The 18,100-nt window shown below is 40.2% G+C and overlaps 1 protein-coding gene and 1 long non-coding RNA gene across 10 annotated transcripts in view; one reads left to right on the forward strand and one right to left on the reverse strand.

Moving 5' to 3' along the window:
* Nucleotides 1–15,165, forward strand: part of PIP5K1B (phosphatidylinositol-4-phosphate 5-kinase type 1 beta) — a 350,214-nt gene extending 335,049 nt beyond the window's left edge. For both annotated transcript variants that reach the window (XM_070794241.1, XM_070794240.1), the window contains one exon: nt 14,415–15,165. In XM_070794241.1, coding sequence (XP_070650342.1) covers nt 14,415–14,417 — 3 coding nt within the window. In that variant the 3' untranslated portion in view covers nt 14,418–15,165. The remainder of the gene's footprint in view (nt 1–14,414) is intronic.
* Nucleotides 1–18,100, reverse strand: part of LOC109562937 (uncharacterized) — a 152,409-nt gene that overhangs the window by 14,458 nt on the left and 119,851 nt on the right. The window lies entirely within an intron of this gene.

The following is an 18,100-nucleotide window of genomic DNA, read 5'->3' on the forward strand; positions in this document are numbered from 1 at the left end:
GCTGGCAGAAGGCCTGGGACTCCGTGTGCTGCCAGCATTCAGGATTCAACAAACATTCTACATGATCGGCACAATGTGCTAGTTTTCTTCCAAATTGTACGTACCCTCCAAGGTCATTCCAGGTCCACTTTTTGCCTCAAGGCTTCTCAATGAAGGCCCTTTCGTCCCTGGTTCTTGGGAAAGAATAATTTCACCCCTGAGTCTGAGTCTAAATTTTTTTTTTTTTTAAGTACTAAGGTAAGAAACTTAGCTGGGAGAAAGCTTCCTACCTATAAAAAGCCCATACCAGTGTGACTGGACTCCATACATAGACTGTGTCCCGATTCCCGTAGCATTAGTGTCTGTACTTGTTCACCTCCTTAAAAAAATGCTGAGCTTTTGGACACCCACTACTGTTCTTCAAAGAGAAATCTCCTACTCCAATCTATTTCCAAGTGATCATGCCTTGTGAAGTATCCTAATACGGGGCAGATATGAATATGATAAAATGAAAACACAGAGCCTGATGTTTGAAGAAAAATTCCAGAGTACATGGTGGCTCCTCAGAAACTCAAGGGTCTTTGAGAAGGCAATCTCGTGAACCCAGAGAAGGAGGGGACACCGGGCCCCAGGGGATGACAGGGGTGAGACCCTGTGGAGCTGCTTGCGTGTTTGTGGCAATGCAGTTTGGACTAAAATGACGAGCGTGAGGCAGAATGCATTGGTAGGTGCTCTCATGGCAACAGAGAGAACATTGGCCAAGGAAACAGGGCTGGGGAAGAGGGGCTTGGAACAGGAAAAGGAAATAAGGGACTTGCCACCTATGATAGCCTGGAGAGGAATCAGTTTCTTCCTCAGGGGTATTTTGGCAAAGAATTTCAACTTAAAATCAGAATGGGGCTGCCCTTGGACCCCAGAGAGGAAAAGATCATGCTTCCGTGGGACCCTGGGGCTGAACTGTGAGGCAACTATAGTTAAAAAAGAACGTCACCCATGAAGGTCAGGCGCTCACAGAACAATGAGGCCTCAGGGACTATTTAGTGTGGTCATCTTAGCCACATCATCATCTTTTATCTTAGTCCTGAAACTCTGCCTTGTTTCAGCTCTGCCCTTAAATCCCCTCACAGCACGTTCCAGATCTTATGAAATTCTATTGGCTAAATATGCCTTTTAAACAGTAGGCTGAGGGTGTGTATGTGTTTCTTTCAGGAAAAAAGGGAGGGATGGAAATGAGCCTAGAAGTGAGGCCTCAGAAGAGGAACGTCTCACCCCTGACACCCTCGGCACAGCACTCTAAAAAGTCACCCTCCAAAAACTTGGCCCATCATGAAGTGATCTACTTCAGGGGGACCCCTGGGGTAACCTGGCTGCCCCACAGTGGGGTCCACCCTCAGAAAGGGCTTTGATTTTAGCAAACAGACTACTTTTGTTTTGCTGTGTTCCTTTGTGTGCATTGTACAGTTTCAGTCATAGAAGTACCTGAGTTTAAGTGGAAATAAACATATGAACCTCTCACACACCCACAAACCAACATATGTGGATAAATAATGCTAAGGATTTAGGCCACAGAAATACCTAAATACTCCTTTCACACCAACCGTTGTCACACCTTTTCCTTCAGGTCTCAGAATTTAAAACATATCGCAGTTTCGCAGAGCATCACATGCTTAGGGAACCCTGGCATCTGTGTGGACAGATGATTATGTACATGTACATACAAGAGCAGTTGATGACAAGAGCTCAAATGTCATTCTGTCTGTCCATGCTTCCCTGAGATATGGCTGGGTTCTCCCACCAAAGCACCAGTTCCTGTTTCTACTTCCAAAGCCATCAGGTGAGCAGAGGGTTGAGTTTCAGTACCTCAGAAGAAGTTGCTAGTGTTTGTGGAAGTAATACCTGAAGAGCCCATCTCTGTGTTGGAGAGCTGGAGGGGGTCCTACATGTACCATATTTTGAAGAATAAACTCAAGCTATGAGTTTCTTCCCAGTGTAGATAGACAGCTGATACTTTGTCTCTTCACTGATGGTTAATAAAGGATTTGTGGATTATAACTTGGAGAAAGGAAAATTGTTGAACACTTTATACTAAATATGAGATAATCAAATCACCTTCTTCTCATTGTGGCCAAGTTTATAATCAGGGAGATACTGCTTAAGACCTAAAGACCTATAATGCATACTTTCAGGTAACCAAACATGTCATTCCAGGATTACATTAGAACATGGGTATAGAATTGGCAGTTCTCACCAACTTTGACATCCTTGTACCTGGAGGGTGAGAGTGGGTGTTTAATGAAGTTTATGGAAATTACAACAAGACCCTCCAGTTTAAAAAAAAAATTCCAGTGGAATGATTCGAGAAGATGGCAGAGTAGAAGGACTTGCTCACCTTTGCTCATGAAAACACCAAAATCACAACTAACTGCAGGACAACAACCATTGACAAAAAAGACTTGAATCTACCAAAAAAGATACTCTACACCAAGAGATAAAGAAGAAGCCACTGTGAGATAGTAGGAGGGGCACATTAGCAACAAAATCAAATCACATACCAGTGGGTGATCCACAGCCTGGAAAATAAATGTATCATAGAGGTTCTCCCACAGGAGTGAGAGCTCTAAGCCCCACATCAGGCTCCCCTGCCTGAGGTTCTGGCAGCAGGAGGAGGCGCTCCCAGGGCATTTGTCTTTGAAGGCCGGTGGGGCTTGAGTGCGGGATCTCCAGAGGGCTGAGGGAAACAGAGACTCCGCTCTTGAAGGATGCACACAGGTTTCACATGAACTGGGACCCCGGGCAAAGCAGTGAGTCCATAAGCGCCTAGGCCGGACCTACTTGTGGGTCTTGGAGGGTCTCCTCAGGGCCTGGGGGTCAGCTGTGACTCACTTTGGGGGCAAGGACACTGGTGGAGGCCCCAGGGAATACTCATTAGTGTGAGCTCTTGGGCAGCAAAAGCAGTTCTAAGAGGAAGTTTATGGCCACACAGTCTTACCTCAGGAAACAAGGAAAAGCACCTCAAACAACCTAACCTTACATATAAAGCAACTAGAGAAAGAATAAACAAAATCCAAATTAATTAGAAGGAAAATATTATAAAGATTACAGCAGAAATAAAAGAAATAGAGACAAAATAGAAAACATCAATGAAACTAAAAGCTGGTTCTTTGGAAAGATAAATTGATAAACCTTTAGTTAGACTCATCAAAAAAAAAAAAGAGCTCAAATCAATAAAATTAGAAATAAAAAAAATTAAATCTGATACCACAAATACAGATGATCATACAAGACCACTACAAGTGACTATATGCCAATAAAATAGATAACCTAGACAAAATGGAAAAATTCTTATTAGAAAGGTACAATCTTCCAGACTGAACCGGGAAGAAATAGGAAATATGAACAGACCAGTCACAAGTAAAAACTTTCAACAGACAAAAGTCCAGGACCAGATGGCTTAACAAGTGAATTCTATCAGACATTTAGAGATGATGTAACACCTATCCTTCTGAAACTATTCCAAAAAACTGAAGAGGAAGAAACACTCCCAAACTCATTCTAGGAGGTCACCATCACCCTGATACCAAAACCAGACAGAGACACCACAAAAAAGAAAATTACAGACCAATATCACTGATGAATGTAGATGCAGAAATTCTCAACAAAATACTAGCAAAAAGAATACAACAATACATTAAAAGGATCATACACCATGATCAAGTGGGATTTATCCCAGGGATGCAGAGATTCTTCAATATCCACAAATCAATCAGTGTGATACACATTAACAAATTGAAGAATAAAAACCATACGATCATCTCAATAGATGAAAAAAAAAGCTTTTGACAAAATTGTATGCTCATTTATGATAAAAACTCTCCAGAAAGTTGGCATAGAGGGAACCTACATCAATATAATAAAGGTCATATATGACAGAACCACAGCTAACATCATACTCAACAGTGAAAAGCTGAAAGCAGTTTCCTCTAAGATCAGGAATAAGAGAAGAACGTCCACTCTTACCTCTTTTATTGAACAGTTTTGAAAGTCCTAGCCATGGCAATCAGAGAAGAAAAAAGGAATCCAAATTGGAAAAGAAGTTAACATAAAATGATGCTATACACAGAAAATCCAAAAGATGGTACCAGATAACTATGAGAGTTCATCAGTAATTTCATAAGGCTGCAGATACAAAATTAATATACAGAAACCTGTTGCATTTTCAAATAAAAAAAATGACATATCACCTCATACCAGTGAGGTGATATAATTGTTGATAATAGCCATCATCATCAACAATAAATGCTGGAGAGGGTATGGAGAAAAGGGAACCCTCCTACACTTTTGATAGGAATGTAAATTGGTACTGTCACTTTGGAGAACAGTATGGAGGTTCCTTACAAAACTAAAAATAGAGCTACCATATAACCCAGCAATCCCACTCCTGGGCATATATCCAGAGAAAACCATAATCCGAAAGGTTTATGTTCACTGTGATGTTCATTGCAGCACTATTTACAATAGCCAGGACATGGAAGCAACCTAAAAGTCCATTGACAGGAATGGATAAAAATGTGATGCATATACACAATGGAATAGTACTTACCATTAAAAAGAATGAAATACATTTACAGAGATGTGGATGGACCTGGAGCTGTCATACAGAGTAAAGGAAGTCAGAAAATGAAGCACAAATACTGTATAATATCACTTATATGTGGAATCTAGAAAAATAGTAGAGATGAACTTATTTGCAAAGCAGAAGTAGAGTCACAGATGAAGAGAACAAATTTATGGTTACCAAGAGGGGAAGGTGGGTGGGATGAATTCAGAGATTGGAACTGACATATATACACTTTGATTTATAAAATACAGAACTAATGAGACTCTACCGTATAGCACAGGGAACTCCACTCATGGTCTGTGGTGACCTATATGGGAACAAAATCTAAAAAAGAGGGAGTATATGTATACATAGGATAATTCATTTTGCTGTACAGCAAGAAATTAACAAAACATCATAAAGTAATTGTGTGTTAGTCACTCAGTCATGTCCAATTCTTTGCAACCCCAAGGACTATAGCCCATCAGGCTCCTCTGTCCATGGAATTCTCCAGGCAAGAATACCAGAGTGGGTTGCTATTTCCTTCTCCAGGGGATCTTTCTGACCCAGAGATCGAACCCGGGGTCTCCTGTATTGTAGGTAGATTCTTTACTATCTGAGCCACCAGGGATAGCAATTATACTCCAATAAAAATTAACTTTAAATATTTGTTCCATTTCTATACACTTACAATGAAAGGTCAGAAAGAGAAATTAAGGAAATAATCCCGTTTACCATAGCATCAAAAAGAAAAAAATACCTAGGAATAAACCTATCTAAGGAGGCAAAAGACCTGTTCTCTGAAAACTAAGATGCTGATGAAAGAAATTGTTGTTGTTGTTCAGTCACTTAGTTGTGTCCGACTCTTTGCGACCCCATGGACTGCAGCACACCAGACTTCCCTGTCCTTTATGATCTCCCTGAGTTTGCTCAAACTCATGTCTATTGAGTTGGTGATGCCATCCGACCATCTCATAAGATGACACAAACAGATGGGAAGATATACCATGTTCTTGAATTGGAAGAATCAATATTGTCAAAATGACTATAATACGCCAGGCAACCTACAGGTTCAGTGGAATCCCAATCAAATTACCAATGACATTTTTCACAGAACTGAAACAAATTTTTAAAGTTTTATGCAAATACAAAAGATCCTGAATAGCCAAAGCAATCTTGAGAAAGAAAAACGGAGCTGGAGGAATCAGGCTCCCTGACTTCAGACTATACTATTAAGGCTACAATAATCAAAGAAGTATAGTACTGGCACAAAGACAGAAATATATTAATAGATCAATGGAACAAGATAGAAAGGCCAGAAATAAACCCTTGTACCCATGTCAATTAATCTATGACAAAGGAGGAAAAACTATACAATAGAGTAGAGACAGACTCTTCAATAAATGGTGCTGGGAACATTGCAGCACATGGGTGTAACCTTAAAAATGAAAGAATGATCTTGGTTCATTTCCAACGAAAACCATTCAACATCACAGTAATCCAAGGCTATTCCCCAACCACTGATGCTGAAGAAGCTGATCAGTTCTACGAAGATCTACAGGACCTAGAACTAACACCAAAAAACATGTCCTACTTATCATAGGGAATTGGAATGCAAAAGTAGGAAGTCAAGAGATACCTGGAATAACAGGCAAGTTTGGCCTTGGAGTATAAAATGCATCAGGGCAAAGGCTAACAGAATTCTGTCAACAGAATGCACTGGTCATAGCAAATTCCCATTTTCAACAACATAAGAGCCAACTTTACACCTGGACATCACCCAGTGGCCAATACCAAAATCAGATTGATTATATTCTTTGTAGCCAAAGATGGGAAAGCTGTATACAGTCAGCAAAAACAATACTGGTGCTGACTGTGGCTCAGATCATCAGCTCCTCATAGCAAAATTCAGGCTTAAACTAAAGAAAGCAAGGAAAGCTATTAGGCCATCAGGTACAACTTAAATCAATTCCCCTAGGAATATACAGTGGAGGTCACAAATAGATTCAAGGGATTCGAGCTAGTAAACTGTGCCTGAAGAACTGTGGACAAAGGTCCGTAATATTGTACAGCAGGCAGCAAACCAAATCATCCCAAAGAAAAAGAAATTAAGAAGGCAAAGTGGTTGTTTGAGGAGGTGTTACACATGATAGAGGAAAGAAGAGAAGCAAAAAGCAAGGGAGAAAATGAAAGTTACACCCAACTAAATGCAGAGTTCCAGAGAATAGCGAGAGAGAGAAAAGGCCTTCAATGAACAATGCAAAGAAATGAAAACAACAGAAAGGGTAAGACTACATAGCTCTTCAAGAATATCAAAGAATATCAATATCAAAGAAACCTTTCTGCCAAAGATGGACACAATAAAGGACAAAAATAGTAAAGACTTAATAGAGGCAGAGAGATCAAGAAGAGATGGAAAGAATACATAGAAGAACTGTACAAAAAAGATCTTAATGACCTGGATAACCGCAATGGTGTAGCCTCTCTCTCAGAGCTAGACATTCTGGAGTGCGAAGTCAAGTGGGCCTTAGGAAGCACTGCTGCCAATAAAGCTAGTGGAGGTGACGGAATTCCAGCTGAGCTATTTAAAAATCTTAAAAAGATGATGCTATTAAAGTGAGACACTCAATATGTCAGCAAATTTGGAAAGCCCAGCAGTGGCCACAGGACTGGAAAAGGTCATTCCTCATCCCAATTCCCAAGAAGAGCAATACTAAAGAATGTTTAGTACCAGACAGTTGCACTCATCTCCCATGCTAGTAAGGTTATGCTCAAAGTCCTCCAAGCTAGGCTTCATCATTATGTGAACCTAGAACTTCCAGATATTCAAGCTGGGCTTAGAAAAGGCAGAGGAACCACCAATAACATTGCCAACATTCACTGGATCATAGAGAAAGCAAGGGAATTCCAGAAAAACATCAACCTCTGTTTCACTGACTATGCTAAAGCCTTTGACAGTGTGGATCATAACAAACTGTGGAAAACTCTTAAAGAGATGGGAATACCTGTTTTCTGAGAAACCTTTATGTGGGTCAAGAAGCAACAGTTAGAACCCTGTATGGAACAACTGACTGGTTCAGAATTGAGAAAGGAGTATGACAAAGCTGTTTATTGTCACCCTGTTTATTTAACTTATACACAGAGCACATCATATGAAATGCTGCATGGATGAGTTACAAACTGGAATCAAGATTGCTGGGAAAAATATCAACAACCTCAGATATACAGATGATACCACCCTCCTGGCAGAAAGTGAAGAGGAACTAAAGAGCCTCTTGATGAGAGTGATAGAAGAAAGTGAAAAAGCTGGCTTAAAACTCAATGGTAAAAAAATTAAGATCGTAGCATCCAGTTCCATCACTTCATGACAAATAGAAGGGAAGAAGGTAGAAGCAGGGACAGATTTCCTTTTCTTGGGCTCTAAAATCACTGTGATGGTGACTGCAGCCATGAAATTAGCAGATGATTGCTTCTTGGCAGGAGAGCGATGACAAACCTAGACAGAGTGTTGAAAAGCAGAGACATCACTTTGCCAACAAAGGTCCATTTAGTCAAGGTTATGGTCTTTCCAGTAGTCATGTATGGATGTGAGATGTGGACAATAAAGAAGGCAGAGCACTGAAGAATTGATGCTTTTAAACTGTGATGCTGGAGAAGACTCCTGAGAGTCTCTTGGAAAGCAAGATCAAATCAGCCAGTCCTAAAGGAAATCAACCCTGAATACTCTTTGGAATGACTTAGACTGAAGCTGAAGCTCCAATACTTTGACCAGCTGATGTGAATAGCTGACTCACTGGAAAATACCCTACTGCTGGGAAAGATTGAAGGCATAAGGAGAAGAGGGAGACAGAGGATGAGATGGTTGGATGGCATCACTGATTCAGTGGACATGAACTTGAGCAAACGCCAGGAGATAGTGAGGGATAGGGAAGACTGGAGTGCTGCAGTCCATGGAGTTATGAAGAGTTGGACATGACTTGGTGAACACGAACAACAACATGTAAAAGAATGAAACTAGAACATTATCTGTCCCCATACACAAAAGTAAACCCAAAATGGCTTAGACCTAAAGTAAAACAAGCTACTATAAAGCTCTTCGGTTCAATACAGTTCAATCACTCAGTTGTGTCCAACTCTTTGTGACCCCATGGACTGAAGCATGCCAGGCTTCCCTGTCCATCATCAACTCCCAGAGTTTACTAAAACTCATGTCCATCTAGTCGATGATGCTATCCAACCATCTCATCCTTTGTCACCCCCTTCTCCTCCTACCTTCAATCTTTTCCAGCATCAGGGTCTTTTCCAATGAATCAGTTCTTCGCATCAGGTGGCCAACGTATTGGAGTTTCAGCTTCAGCATCAGTCCTTCCAATGAATATTCAGGGTTGATTTCCTTTAGGATAAGACTGGTTGGATCTCCTTGCTGTCCAGGGGACTCTCAAGAGTCTTCTCCAACACCACAGTTCAAAAGCATCAATTCTTTGGTGCTCAGCTTTCTTTACATAGTCCAACTCTCACATCCATACATGACTACTGGAAAAACCATAGCCTTGACTAGATGGACCTTTGTTGGCAAAGTAATGTCTCTGCTTTTTAATATGCTGTCAAGGTTGGTCATAACTTTTCTTCCAAGGAGCAAGCATCTTTTAATTTCATGGCAGCACTCACTATCTGCAGTGATTTTGGAACCCAAAAAAATAAAGTCTGTCACTCTTTCCATTGTTTCCCCATCTATTCTCCATGAAGTGATCGGACCAGATGCCATGATCTTAGTTTTCTGAATGTTGAGTTTTAAGCCAACTTTTTCACTCTCCTCTTTCACTTTCATCAAGAGGCTCTTTAGTTCTTCTTTGCTTCCTGCCATAAGGGTGGTGTCATCTGCATATATGAGGTTTTGATATTTCTCCAGCAATCTTGATTCCAGCTTGTGCTTTATCCAGTCCAGCATTTCTCATGATATACTCTGCATATAAGTTAAATAAGCAGGGTGAAAGGATACAGCCTGGACATAGTCCTTTCCCAATTTGGAACAGTCTGTTGTTCCATGTCCAGTTCTAACTGTTGCTTCTTGACCTGCATACAGATGTCTCAGGAGGCAGGTCAGGTGGTCTGGTGTTCCCATCTTTTGAAGAATTTTCCACAGTTCGTTGTGATCACATACAGTCAAAGGCTTTGGCATAGTCAATAAAGCAGAAGTAGATGTTTTTCTGGAACTCTCCATTTTTCATGATCCAATGGATGTTGGCTATTTGATCTCTGGTTCCTCTGCCTTTTCTAAATCCAGCTTGAACATCTGGAATTTCATGGTTCACATACTGTTTAAGCCTGGCTTGGAGAATTTTGAGCATTACTTTACAAGCATGTAAGATGAGTGCAATTGTGCGATAGTTTGAGCATTCTTTGGCATTGCCTTTCTTTAGGATCGGAATGAAAACTGACCTTTTCCAGCATTGTGGCCACTGCTGAGTTTTCCAAATTTGCTGGCATTTGAATGCAGCATTTTCACAGCATCATCTTTTAGCATTTGAAATAGCTCAACTGCAATTCCATCACCTCCACTAGCTTTATTCATAGTGATGCTTCGTAAGACCCACTTGACTTTGCATGCCAGGATGTCTGGGTCTAGGAGAGTGATCATACCATCATGATTATCTGGGTCGTGAAGATCTTTTTTGTATAGTTCCTCTGTGTATTCTTGTCACCACTTCTTATTATCTTCTGCTTCTGTTAGGTCCATACCATTTCTGTCTTTTATTGTGCCCATCTTTCCATGAAATGTTCCCCTGGTATCTCTTAATTTTCTTGAAAAGATCTCTAGTCTTAGAGGAAAATATAGGAAGAACATTCTTTGATGTAAATTGCTACACTCCTTTTGGAATCACCTCCTAGTGTAATGAAAATAAAAACAAAAATAAACAGATGAGACCTAATTAAGCTTAAAAGCTTTTGCACAGCAAAGGAAACCATAAACAATATGAAGAGACAATGCACAGAATGGGAAAAAAGACATACAAGGAATTAATCTCCACATTATACAAACAGCTGATGTAGCTCAATGTCAATCAATCAATAAAAACCCAATCAACAAATGGGCAGAAGATCTACATAGACATTTCTCCAAAGAAGATATACAGATGGCAAAAAAGCACATGAAAAGATGCTCAACATCACTAATTGTTAGAGAAATGCAAATCAAAACTACAATGAGGTATCACCTTTCTGACCATCAAAACTAAATTCTAGAGAGGGTGTGAAGAATAGGGAACCCTCCTACACTGTTGGTGGGAATGTAAATTGGGACAACCATTATGGAGAACAGTATGGAGTTTCCTCAAAAAAACTAAAAATAAAACTATCATATGACCCAGTCATCCTAGTCCTGGGCATATATCTAGAGAAAACTGTAATTCAAAAACATACATACACCCCAATGTTCACTGCAGCTGTAATTACAGTAACCAAGACAAGGAGGCAGCCTAAGTGTTCACTGACAGATGAATGGATAAAGAAGACGGAGTACAATATACAATGGAATATTGTAGTATAGATTATAATGGAATATTGCTCAGTCATAAAAAAGAAATAATGCCATTTGCAGCCACAAAGGCAATTCTATAGATTATCATACTAAGTGAAATAAATCAGAAAGAGACAAATATACCACATATATATGGAATATTAAATGAAACTAATGAACTTACTTACAAAATACAAACAGATGCCAGGGTTTGAAAACAACCTAATGGTTACCAAAGGGGAAAGGATAAGTTAGGGGTTTTGGATTAACATATACATACTACTATATAGAAAATCCACAAGGACCTACTATATACTACAGGGAGCTCCTCTACTCAACAATCTGTAAAAACCTATTTGGGAAAAGAATCTGAAAAAGAACAGATAAATGTATAACTGGGTCACTCTGCTGTATACCTGAAGCTAACACAGCATTGTAAATCTAAACTATTCATGTACGTGTGTGCTCAGTCATGTCCGACTGTGACCCATGGACTTTAGTCCACCAGGCTCCTCTGTCCATGGAATTCTCCAGGCAAGACTACTGGATTGGGTTGCTATTTCCTCCTCCAGGGGATCTTCCTGACCCGGGGATTGAACCAGCATCTCTTGTATCTACTACATTGGCAGGTATATTCTTTACCACTAGCACCACCTGGGAAGCCCCTTCATAAGCTAGAAAAAATTTTAAATACATTTAAAAATTAAAAATTTAGTGAACATACAGGAGTTTTAATGACCAGAGCTGGAAATAATTCATTATTTTTAATACTAAGGAAATTATATTTCATTATAATACTGTTTGATTTTTTTACTGAATTACAAATTTCTCATAAAATTGGTTAAACACAATATTACATTTCTTTTCATGTAGTTTTTATTATATAAACCAGTAACTATTTTCAATATTCTAAGTTATTTTACAAGCAGTATTTAATAGAATCTTGTGGTTGTAATGGAACTTTGTGATCATCTGACCCAGGACCACCCCCCACGACTGCCCGAGCCCTTGTCACTGGCCACCAGTCATCGAGTGCCTCCCTGCCACCCTGGGTCCACTGCCTCAGCTCCACCCAGAGGCCAGTTCACCTGGCCTCCTCCCTCAGAGACCACTCATTTCTTTAGTTAGAAAACATTTCCACATTGAAGCAAAACTGGCTTCTACAAATTTGTCCCAGTTCTGGTCTTGGAGTCATTTTTTCTCACCCTTGGCTTCCCTGGTGGCTCAGATGGTAAAGAATCTGCCTGTAATGCAGGAGCCCCAGGTTCGATTTCTGGGTCAGAAAGCTCCCCTGGAGAAGGGAATGGCTACCCACTCCAGTATTCTTGCCTGGAGAATTCCATGGACAGAGGAGCCTGGAGGGCTACAGTCCATAGGGTCTCAAAGAGCCAGATGTGACTGAGTGACTGACACATTCACTTGAGTCTCAACAGATGACAGATGGGCTCCTAGGGCGGGGGGCACTGTGAGTATCACAACACTTGATGGAAGGAGATTGAGAGGGTGACCCTTTTCCCAGCCTGCTCACTTCACATGTTCTGGTGCTCCTGCCTGCCCCGAGGATCACGGCCGCCTGTGCCACTACTGTTGGTGACGGTGTCACACTTGCAGTGACAGCTCAGCGAGTACCTCTTTCTTCCCCAAAGTGAGTCTTCAGATATTCAAAGACAACTGTTACGTTCTGTCTTTAAATCTCTTTATTTTCTAGACCCCAAAGCCCAGGTTTTAACCAATTCCATGGGGTCCTGGGTTTGGAGACCTTCAGCTGATGGTTCTTTCAGGCAGGGCTCAGATTGGTCAGTGTCCGCCTCAGTTTGGCACTGGAAACCAGACACGGAACCCCAGCTGGGATCTACTGGATAAGTAGAGCTGAACTATCACCTCCTTTTGGTTTTAAAGAAAGCAGGACTCAAATCTAATTAGAAGAAACTTGTAGTTTTATGTGGGTGTTTTTATGCCACTGGTCAAGCCTAAATGAAGTCGACCTTACAGGCATCTGTCCTGAGAAATGGAGCAACTTCCTCTTTGCCCACTGCTAGAGCACACACCGCTTAATACTCAAATAATCTTTCAGATACAGCTTGAGTAGTAGTGTGAACATGTTGTACACTTAGGCAGGTGAACCTTTCCAATTTTGATTAATAAGAGGGAGCAGTCTCAACTATTAAACAAAGTGGTAAATAAAAGTTACAACTCAAAAGTCTCAAATTACAAGAGGAAATACTCACTTTTAAACAAAATCCTGTTTGACACAGTTTCTTTCCTAATAATTTTCAGTCATTTCAAACTTTGGACTCAAGTTTTTTCAGTCTCCAGATGACTGTGTTGGGCCACACAATGTCTGTGGTCCCAGCTACAACCTTCTTAACCATTATGTTGGGGACACTAACATATGCCAGGCACTAAATGATATGTATATAATTGTGTGTACCCTGTATGTATATTTGTACCCAGACACTATTTTCCTATAAAAAAAAGTTTATCACTTATAAAGCAGGATTTATTACTCTCATTTTACAGATAGAACAAATGAAGTACAAAGATGGTAACTTGGATACTGTCCTGTAATAATTAGAGGATCAATAGATATATACAGTTACATCTTCCTGAACATGGTACCACTTCTCATAAATATAGCCTAGTACAACTGTCAGAGGCTGAATTAGCTGCCTCTGATCTTAAGCAGCTACCGTTTTAGGTCTGATATTTGCTGGACGTATTTTTTATTCCCCAACCACAGGGACAGTGTGTGAAAATGAGCACAGGGTCCATGAGTTCCAGACCATGTTCAGGTTGCTCTGATATACTTCAGGACCGATATACCACAGCACAACCCCAAAGCACTGTGCCCTTGGAGGGCTTAGTCAGCGTTATTTCCTTCCAAGTCCCTAGCCCTGAGCTGTGATGTGGTAGAACTTGATAAATCTTGGTGGAATTTAGATATTGCAGAAGTTAGATGCTTATCATTGCAAAAGAATCAATCGCAGGGACTTCCCTGGTGGTCCAGGGGCTAAAACACCACCCTCCCAGTGCAGGGGACCAGGTTCGATCCCTAGTCAGGGAACTAGATAGATAGCACATGCCGCAGCTGAAAGATCCCACGTGCCTCAACTGAAACCAAGTGCAGACAAATTAATTAATTAAAATATCTTAAAAAAAAAGAATCCATCCCAGGCCTATTGCCCTCCCACTTCTACCTGCATGTTTCTCAGGTACCAGTCATTGAGAGAATGAATGAACTTGTGTTCCTACTCATCAGGCACCATTATAAATCAATGCCAAAACTTAGCCTTACATCTCCTTCCCCTTTTCCCCACCCAGTAAGTGAAAATGGTGACCACCTTGGCAGATGGAGGAGACATGAACACAGTCGTGGTAAAGAAGTTTCTCCACTCCAGAATTACCCAAAGGAAACGGCTGAACCCCACTACGCACAGAATCATAATCAACTGGACTTGGAGTCTGCAAGATGTCAGGGGAGCCTTGGCGGAAAGGCTGATGAGCAGATGTGAAAAATACCACACTCTTCTGGCATTTGCTGTTGCTTGCTGAACTGTGAAGAACTGCATGAACTCTGTTTAAGCTGCTTTCTATACCATTGCCAATCACCTTTTTGGACTTGGAAGTGCTATTTTCCTATTGACACTTGCATTATTTCATTTTGCATGCATCCAGTGATTATCCATAAGCAACATATGTAATCTGCGCATATATTTTTTAAAGATCCATCCATGCAAAATGGTAAATAAAGTCTAAATTCTATTCTTTTTTGCAAAGTTATAATCATAGCCCATGTCATTAAAAGTTTAAATTGGTTTCATATAAAGATCAGTGTAATAGGTCTGCATATACTTTATAGAAAATTAGCTTCTATAAAGATTTTTTCACTGTTTACTAGTGAAATGAGATAAGCAAAGCTATTTATAAAAGGCCTTATGTCGTGTACATACATTGTCTTTGAAATATTTGTGATTTAGTTTATTGCTTGTAAAAGAGAAATTATATAATTTATTTAGTAAATACTATTGTAAACTATAGTTTTATTGAGAGAAATAAAATATTTTGTTCTCAATTGTGGTTTATGGTCTTTATATTTTTTCCTTTCGTTAATAAAAAAGAAGTAACTTTGACATTCCTCATTTTTACATATTCTAGACTGCTAAATAAACTGACTCTCATGATAGATGAAAATTGAGAGAAAATTCTCCAGGCCCTGAGAAAAGACTCAATAACAGATCCTGCTCCATTTGCTCAAGATTTTTTCCCAAATGTCCTGGTGTTAGTCAGCTTTCACTGTGTTATATTGTGGTAACAATCCCCAAATCTCTGGATTGGGGATCCAGAGTATCCTCTAGGACATGCCACTTTTATGGCAGAAGAAAGTGATCATGGAACCATGGAGCTCAGAAAGCTAGTGCTTAAATATGGTTTATAGAACTTCTGCTCACATCCCACTGGTCAAAGCAAAAGACACTGACAAGTCTGATGTCAAAGAATTGGGAAATATACTTTTCATATAGGAATAGACACAGCAGAGGGGGACAATGAATATTTTAAGCAGTTAATACATCTGTAGGGGCTTCCCTGGTGACTCAGTGGTAAAGAATCCACCTGCAAGAGACACGGGTTCAAACCCTGGTCCGGGAAGATCCCACATGCCATGGAGCAACTAAGCCCACGCACTGCATCTATTGAGCCCGTGCTCTAGAACCCGTGCTCCATAACAAGAGAAGCCATGGCAGTGAGAAGCCTGTGCACCATAACGAGAGAGTAGCCCTGCAGCAACAAAGACCCAGCACAGCCAAATATAAAGAAAATTATTTTTTTTAAATATTCACTGGAAGGACTGATGCTGAAGCTGAAGCTCCATACTTAGGCTACCTGATGCAAAGAGCCAACTCACTGAAAAAGAACCTGATGCTGGGAAAGATTGAGGGCAGGAGAAGGGGGCGACAGAGGATGAGATGGTTCGATGGCATCACTAACTCAATGGACATGAGTTTGAGCAAAATCCAGGAGATAGTGAAGGACAGAAAGCCTGGTGTGCTGCAGTTCATAGGGTCACAAAAAGTCAGACACAATACTGACAGAAGAACAACAATGATTAAAAAAAAAAACAAAAAACATCCAAAACGTCTCTTGAGTGTCCCAAGCAGCAGAAGCTTAAGAGGCTGTGTACTCATACACTATGGAAAAAATCATTAGAAAGCAAAAAGACATTCCTGGTAAATACTCAATGTAAAGTATTAATGCTGCTACTGCTAAGTCACTTCAGTCATGTCCAACTCTGTGCGACCCCACAGACGGCAGCCCACCAGACTCCCCCGTCCCTGGGATTCTCCAGGCAAGAACACTGGAGTGGGTTGCCATTTCCTTCTCCAATGCATGAAAGTGAAAAGTGAAAGGGAAGTTGCTCAGTCGTGTCTGACTCTTCTCCACCCCATGGACTGCATGCAGCCTACCAGGCTCCTCTGCCCATGGGATTTTCCAGGCAAGAGTACTGGAGTGGCAAACTGATTCTCATAAGCAAGCATGGTATTAGCTTTTGTAACTACATCTTGGAGCCATGGTATAAGTAGTAATTTCACTTGCAGAGCTGGTGCTGGGACTCAGTCCTGGGTCGAGTTGTCAATGGGAAATTCTACTGAAATGGACTGTGGAGGATTCTTGCTGTCTCTTGCCTTGCTGTCTCTAGTATCCACGTGTGCTAGCAGATGCCCATTCTTCCTACAGGGTTTTTCTTAACTGGAATCCCACTCTTATCCCCTCCTATTTGTAAATCTACCCATTTATCTAAGCATGGGTCCTTGAGCGCACAACCCATTGATTGTATAAGGGTCATAGATGTATATTATTAGGACCATGAAATAATATGCACAAGTCGAGTATGCCTTTGTGTATATGGGGGCTTTTTCCATGAAGATAAAGGCTATAATTTCCATCAAATTTACAGTGACAGATCCAAGAACTGTTAGGAAGCACTATTTTGAGGCTTAACTCAAATACTACTTCAGTGCCATAAAGCTGTCTATGATCCCCAGCTCCCTCCCCCACCATCATCACCCTTGGTCAGCCTGTGGGCATCTCACTTGTCTCAGAAAATCTCAACACTTTGTACCTTTTTTCAATGTTGGAAGTATAACTTAAATATAATAAAGTATACAGCTACTAATTGCATAGTTCAGTGAATTTTTACATATAAATGCACCCTCAATCTCTATCAAATTACCAATGGCATTTTTCACAGAATTAGAACAAAAAAAATTTAATTTGTATGAAGACAGAAAAGACTCTGAATAGCTAAAGCAATCTTGAGAAAGAAAAATGAATCAGGAGGAGTCAGGCTCCCTGATTTCAGACTATATTACAAAACTACAGTAAGACAATATGGTACTGGCACAAAAACAGAAAAATCAATGGAACAAGATAGAAAGCCCAGAGACAAACTCATGCTTCTAAGGCCACCTAATCTATGACAAAGGAAACAAGAATATACAATGGAGAAAAGATAATCTCTTAATAAGTGGTGCTGGGAAACTGGATAGTCACATATAAAAGAATAAAATTAGAACACTCTAACACTGTACACAAAAATAAAATCAAAATGGATTAAAGACCTAAATGTAAGGCCTGATACTATAAAACTCTTAGAGGAAAACAAAGGCAGAACACTCATTCAAATAAATTGCAGCAAGATCATTTTTCACCCACCTCCTAATGAAAATAAAAACAAAAAAACAAATGGGACCTAGTTAAATTTAAAAGCTTTTGAAGAGCAAAGGAAACCATAAACAAAACAAAGACAATTTCAGAATGGGTGAAAATGTTTACAAATGAAGCAACAAGGGAGTAACCTCCAAAATACAGACAGCTCATGCAACTCATTATCAAAAAGACAACCCAATTAAAAAATAAGCAAAAGACCTAAATAGACATTTCTCCAAAGAAAACATACAAATGCCCAAGAGGCACATGAAAAGCTGCTCAGTAAAGCTAATTATTAGAGA

This window comes from Bos indicus, chromosome 8, assembly GCF_029378745.1.
Source record: "Bos indicus isolate NIAB-ARS_2022 breed Sahiwal x Tharparkar chromosome 8, NIAB-ARS_B.indTharparkar_mat_pri_1.0, whole genome shotgun sequence".
In the NCBI taxonomy this organism is placed as follows: Eukaryota; Metazoa; Chordata; class Mammalia; order Artiodactyla; family Bovidae; genus Bos; species Bos indicus.